General features: G+C 39.2%; 1 protein-coding gene across 1 annotated transcript; it reads left to right on the top strand.

Annotated features, from left to right (window-relative positions):
* Positions 1–363: 363 nt before the first annotated feature.
* On the top strand, positions 364–5681 carry LOC103428503 (protein ENHANCED DISEASE RESISTANCE 4-like). Its single transcript, XM_070824781.1, has 5 exons — positions 364–1001; positions 1588–3883; positions 4135–4195; positions 4529–4752; positions 5231–5681. The coding sequence occupies exons 1-5, from the start codon at positions 884–886 to the stop codon at positions 5283–5285; spliced, it is 2754 nt and encodes a 917-aa protein (XP_070680882.1). The 5' UTR covers positions 364–883; the 3' UTR covers positions 5286–5681.
* The last annotated feature ends 1357 nt before the right edge of the window (positions 5682–7038 follow it).

Raw genomic sequence — 7038 nt, forward strand, 5'->3', positions numbered from 1 at the left:
ATCCAATTGTCCTAATCCTAGGGATTAATAAATCTGGACCATTGAAATTTAATTCAATAGCTACAAATAGAGATTCACTTTAAAAATTTTAATAACTTTAACCGTTAAATCAAATTTCAATAGTTCGGATTCATTGATCTCTAGAATGAGGACAATTGGATTCGGAGAGGATCCATGTCCATCCAATTAAGTCTTATAAGGTAATTATAATGTTTTTTCATTTTGTTTCACGGAAGCGAAGTTAGGGTGCATAAAGAAGTTAACTCCAGACAAACGGCGGTTCCAACGAAGTTAACTCCACCCTCTTGAAACGGCGTCGTTCCGGACGCGTACTCATTGGAAGTCGCGTTTTGCTTAAACGTTGGAAAGCGGTCCTGACGTCTCCAACTCCGCGTTTTGTGTCCGAAAGCAATTTTGGAGAAAAAAACATATAAAAAACGTGAAGCATAAATGCAGAGATTTTGCAGAACACTAAACACACTGGAGTCGAATTTCTCAAACCACTTCCATAAATTCTGAGCGTCTGTATTTTCCTTTCCAGCTTCATAGTTTTCCGGGAAATTATCTGTCCCCACCAAAAACCTCTCTCCCGTCCACTTCTCCAGCTCCACCATTCCTTCTCCCCTGTTTGGTTCCTGAGAAAATCTGCAAAAGAAAAAAGAAGGCCCACAAAAGAAAAAGATGCTTCCTGTCTTTCTCCTTAAAACGAAAACCCATTTCACCATTGCAGCAGAACAACCCAAAGCTTTCTCATTTCTCTGAGCTTCTTTTTCTCTCTGGTTTTGTCGGCTGCCAAACATTGACTGGAAACAGTGTTTGACTTGTCGTTTGTTGTTTGGTTTTTTTGTTTCTGGGTTTGTTTGGTGAGGTGGGTTATGAGCAAATGGGGGACTCGGGTGCAAAAGTGAGGCTGGTTCGGTGCCCAAAGTGTGAGAATCTTCTTCCGGAGCTTGATGATTACTCTGTTTACCAGTGTGGTGGTTGTGGTGCTGTTCTTCGAGGTTTGCTTCTTCTTCTTTGATTCCTTTTTTGTTTTTTTTTTGGAGCTTATTTGGTGGGGTTGGTGAGAAAACTGGGAAAAAGATAGAAACTTTACGTTTTGTGTCACATGATTCGTGTTGTGTTTCTGACCAAATTGTCAGTTACTTTGATTTTCTTTGTAACCAAACGGCTACCTTGTTCTTTGTTTTATATGATGGTTGTGTTTTTTTATTTTATAGAAGTTTGTGTTTTGGTTTATGTTATTGGAAATTAAGGAAAGGGAATGAGATCAGGGTTTACAATTTTTGGAATTTGGTATGGAATTGGACCCAAAATGAAAAAAAAATAAAAATAAAAAAATCCACACCGAGGTTAATAATATTCAATCTGTCAATGGTTTGGATTTGTGGATTGAGATTATGAAACCCGAAAAACCAGATATGGAACTCAGTAGCCGCATTACTAGAAACAAAATTCATAATCTAGGATCCCAATCTGAATAGCATTATGTTTCCCGAGTTTTTTCTGCATTCAAGATACAGTTAGTTTTGAGGTTATTTTCCTCTCACTAATATTGAGGATCGGATTGTTTATATCGTTTTATAGCAAACAAGAAAAGGCAAGAGGGGGATACTTTGTTCGAGAAGTCGGAGGAAGAAAGGTTTGGAGGAGTTTGTGCCAAATCAGATGATTCAGACAATAAAGGAATAGTTGTGTTAAGCGATGCTTCTGATATGGATGTTAAGTCAAGTGATGGTTCTTTGAGGTGTGATCATAGGAATTTAGAGAAGGAAAATGTTAAAAATCCTGAGATTGTTAGGAAGCAACTGAAAGATGCAACTGAGAACTGGCTTGTCAAGGATGGCGTTGATATGAGCATGAAAAGAGATGAATTGGAGAATGCTGTGGGAAGAGAACATGGGGATTTGAATGCCCAATTTGGCCCCACAAATGCAAGCCGAAGATCGGAATGGATGGAAGATTGGCGAGCTCGGAAGAATGGTGAAAAAGAGGGGGTTCGAAGACATCAAATAACTGATGTTGGAGGTATGAGGTCCTCAACTTCAATTTATCCAGACGAGGGTCCGTCAAATTACCCCTTGTGTTCTTCTCATAGGGGTAGGGAACCATTGAGAAAAACTATTGACCCAGATGAGGCAAACAGAGTTCTGTACCTTGAACAAGATCGAGCTGAGCTTCTGAAGAAGCTGGATGAGCTGCGGGATCAACTTAGCCGGTCTGGTGATTTAGTTGATAAGCCGAAAGAGAAAGCTCCCCTCGATGGGGGTGTGGTTCCTCCAGATCCTTATGGTAGTTCTAACACTTCGTATGCAGGTGCTTCTTCAGGGGCAAATAGGGCTTCGATGGAGTACTTTGGACCTGGTAAACCTGTTGCAGCACGCGCTCATTTCAATCACTTTCCGGAGCCATTTCCCTACACCAATGGCCATGAAATACCTATGCCTCACTTTTCTTCTTCCATGCATAATTCAAGCCATTTAGCCAGATATGGCGATCCTTTTGGATCCCACATGCACAGTGGAGCTCCTCATCCCTTTCCCAGGCAATACCAGCAACCGTCGCTTCCATACTTTTCTGGACAGTATGCTGAAAACAAACCTGATCCGTATGAGCTTTACCCACATAATGCGTCGTTTCACCATCCTACTTGCCCTTGCTTCTATTGCTATGACAACCACCGGCGAGGTTCAGTGCCAGTTCCACCCGCTGCTTTCCACAATAAAAGGTTCCCTGATTTCCCTAGCAATCCCATGCTCCATCCTGAAAACCCCGGGATGGTTGGCCCATATGATCACAACAAACCTCGGACTTCGATTCCTCCACCCATTCATGTTTCACAAACCCATACAAGATGGCCAAGTGACCTTAACCCCCAAATGGGAAGCTTTGTTCATTTCCGTCCAGATAGGGTGGTACTAACCAGTGGTGGCCGGCGATGTCTTCCATTTTCTGGTGGTGCTCCATTGGTGACATGTAGTAACTGCTTTGAAATTCTGCAGCTGCCCAAAAAAGTACTGCTTGCGGAAAAGAATAAACAGAAAGTGCGATGTGGGGCATGCTCTACTGTGATCGATTTTGCGGTTTCAAATAAGAAACTAGTTCTTTCTCATGCAGAAGCAAAGAACAATCCGTCGGAAGTTAATAACTTGAATGAGGAGGTCAAAGACAGTATTTTACATTCCCATGGTCCTGTCACCCGGATCTATGCTCATTTCTCCTCTGATGATTATGATAATTCTGGTTATGATTTTCAGTCAATAGATAGAGAACCTGCATTACCATCAACAGGCCCAAGTTCAACGGGTAGCAAGCCTCACGAGATGCAAAGCTTTCATTCTTCATCTCCCAGTACCTCTGAGGATGACGGCATCCCAGAAGCTCCAGTTGCTCCAAAAGAATTCACATATTGTATTCAGCAGCCAATCAAAGGCACTTTTTCTCCTCCTTCGCCTGGTTCACCTCTACAGGAGCACTTTGAATTCTCATCGAACAATAACGTGATAAACCGACTTGGGAAGGGCAACTGCAGTAGTCGCTCAGATCAAGAAAAGGTAAAGCCAAATAAGGTCACTTCGCGACAGAACTCTTTAAAGGAGACAACACTAGCAACTGAGATGGATGTATCATTTAATGAGTACTCCAATACTGGGGCTTCCCAAGATTCTTGGGATGCAAACAAAGAGGAGGATCAGCCAAGAACCAACAAAGGGAGTGAATCATTTATTACGAACTTTATTAAGAAGAGCTTCAGGGATTTTTCCAAATCAAACCAGACAAATAATGGGAGAAGTAATGTTTCAGTTAATGGGCATTTAATACCAGATCGTGAGCTCAAGAAGGCAGAAAAGATGGCTGGAACAGTCCATCCTGGACAATATTGGTAAGTGTACTCACTAAACACACAGTGGGTTTCAATGCTTGATTACCTTGAATTGTGCTTACAATTTGTTATTGCTCATATATCTGTGCTTTGTTAGAGTGATATATAATAGCTGGCCTACATTATAATAGCTTTTGGAAGAAGTCATAAACCAATAAGACTAATCATCACAAATGGCTTTATGTTGCAACTGTAATCTCTCTCGCCTCCATTGTACTCATGTCTTTGCATTCGTCAATTTGGAAATGTAGGTATGATTTCCGAGCTGGATTCTGGGGTGTCATGGGTGGCCCTGGTCTTGGCATTATTCCTGTAAGTCAATTAATTCGACACTAATATTGTTAGACTGTTCACGTGGATGTACAGACCCATCCCCTGGCTCTGATACCATCTTAAATTTCAAGTAGACGGGCCATGGGCCCGCTCCAACAACACCGATACTGTCCCACTTGGCCACCTGCTCAATCCGTCAGGTGTGGGGTTTTAATACAAAAGGCCTCAGTGTTAGTTAGAGTGGGGTAATTCTATATAAATGGCTTGTTCTCAAGCCTTCTGGCCGATGTGGGACAAGGGAATTCTAACAAATATCAAATCTATAAGAATAGTTATTTGCTAATGTTAATGGAGAATTCTTTTCTTGTGCAGCCATTTATTGAAGAATTCAACTATCCCATGCCTCAGAACTGTGCAGCTGGAGATACTGGTATTTTTGTGAATGGAAGGGAGCTTCACCATAAAGATTTGGATTTGCTGTCCAGTAGAGGACTTCCCACAACCAGAGATAGATCTTACATCGTCGAGATCTCAGGGAGAGTCCTGGATGAAGACACCGGTGAAGAGCTTGATAGCCTTGGCAAGCTTGCCCCAACGTAAGCACTAATTATCCGATGGTTGTCTCTTTTAGTTCTTTCTACTTGTTGGATCTTTGATTCTTTTGTCATGGAACTTGAAATGAAAAACATGTTGAATATGTATATATTAGACATAGATAATCTAGGAGATACCTTTAGCAGAAAATGTTTTGAACATCTGTTCATGTGTTTATCTCCTACGCTGCTTGTTTTACATAATATAGGATACCCTTGGCATGATCTACATATAAGCATGGTTTGTTGTGCGGGAGTTTACATCTCTTTACGATTTAACTAATGCTATTGTATGCTTTTTAGCTATACTATTATTTCCTGTCACCTTTGGCAACCAATGTAGCGATATTTTGACTTTGTACTTCGGTTTTGTCATTGTAGATTTCATTCGTACGGTATTACCTGTCTAATATAAACACTGTATGAGGGTCTTTGGGATGTTCTAATGTTTCTTACTTTGACCCTTTGAACCTTTGAACAGGGTTGAGAAGGTAAAACGTGGATTTGGCATGAAGCTTCCAAGAGCAGCTGCATAATCAACATTTAGAAATTAATAACTTCATCTCTCGCATGGAGATTCTCAAGTCATCCGCCCCGAGTTGGAAAGTAAAATTATTAGGGGAAAAACGAAAAGAAACCCGGTCTAGGAAAACCTCTTTGAAATGTTCTGCATCCGCACAATATTGCAGATAACCGAAAATGAATGATAAGCTGTTAGGATGGTCAGCAGGGTGGTTGTATCCGAAATCTGGAATAGCTATTTTCTGGTTTGATTTGTTAGTGTATGTAGATCATGCTAGTTTTCTTTGATCTGCGACTTTCCATGTGTTAATTTGTGTATATGGTTTGGTTTTCTGCTGTCCTGTTATATATTATTAGATTACGGTTTATCTTGATCAAATATAAATTTTGCAGGTGGCATTTCTAAACTACATGCTAGAGCTTTTAAGTTTCAGTATTTTGTGTGACGTTTTTGTTTCCTTTTTTAATTGGGGCTCGTCTCAAAGATTCTAAGCAAGGAGCTTGCAGCTTAAATGGATAAGAGCGTTTATCCATGCACTCTAGATTCTGAGCTCGAGTCGCCGTTCTCCTAGTTTTGTAAAGGAGAATAAAGTCTCTATGATTCAAGCAACTACCATCCTAAATCATTTGTTAGCTTCTCAATCTGGGAAATGAAGGGCTGGAGGCAATCTGTGGGAATCCAAGAGAAAGCTGAAACAGGCCAAGTCAATCATTGGTATGTCCTATGCAAATGTACAAAGACATGCAATTTCTACGGCAGCCTCGGGACACTGCGCAAATCCCATATGCAGTTTTGGTTGGCCATTAAGTGGGCTTTACCCCCATAGCAAGGGCCATACCAAAATAGGGAAAATTCAGAATGGCTATTCGGAACTCATATTGGAATGAGAAATAATTTCGCACTTTATATGCCAGTCTTCTTCAGACGAAATGAAACTCTCTTATATTAGTGACAATTATCTATCGAATGAATCATACAGTGTTTAAATACACAACGATCATTTATGGCACTAGTGATATCGCCAAGCCAATTATCTATCGAATGAAATCGTTTGAACACATGACGATCATCTATGACACCAGCGATATTACAAGGACAATTATCTATCAAATGAATCATATAGTGTACGCATACATGATCATCATCTATGGCACCGGTGATATCACTAGAGAATTATCTATCGAATGAAATTGTTTAAACACATGAAGATCATCTATGACACTGGTGATATTACTACATAATTATCTATGGAATGAATCGTATAGTGATTGAATATATGACACCAGTGATATCACTAAGACAATTATTTATGGGACACTTTAGATGCGGTCCCTAGCTATCAATATTCTTTTATTGAAACCTTGTTAGTTTTAAGTTTTTGATTGAGGTCCCTAACATTAATGTAATAATGTAAGTTACTATATTTTTTAAATTAAAAATTAAAAATTGAAATTTGTAATTGTTTATATTAATGAGATTTTAAATAAAACCCATAATTTATGGGATTAAAAATAATAAAATATAAATTATACTCTCTATTATATTTTGTGTGTGTGTGTACATATATGTATGGGTACATTAACCAAAATTAACAAAAAAAAGTTATTGTACCAAAACATGGATACATTCTCAAATCAACGAAAAAGAATGTACCCATATAAGTTTAAACATGGATTAAAAAATTTGAATGGATTTTATATTAAAAAAAGGGTACATTTTACATATAACAAATTGATATATTTGAGAATTGGTACATTTAAGATTAA

This window comes from Malus domestica, chromosome 07 (assembly GCF_042453785.1).
Source record: "Malus domestica chromosome 07, GDT2T_hap1".
Lineage (NCBI taxonomy): Eukaryota > Viridiplantae > Streptophyta > Magnoliopsida > Rosales > Rosaceae > Malus > Malus domestica.

Excerpts from the sequence above, each read along its gene's own strand:
- LOC103428503 (XM_070824781.1), top strand. The coding sequence starts at position 884 with ATGGGGGACTCGGGTGCAAAAGTGAGGCTGGTTCGGTGCCCAAAGTGT. Across the intron at positions 1,002-1,587 it reads TTGTGGTGCTGTTCTTCGAG|CAAACAAGAAAAGGCAAGAG; the intron begins GTTTGCTTCTTC and ends ATCGTTTTATAG. Across the intron at positions 3,884-4,134 it reads GTCCATCCTGGACAATATTG|GTATGATTTCCGAGCTGGAT; the intron begins GTAAGTGTACTC and ends TTGGAAATGTAG.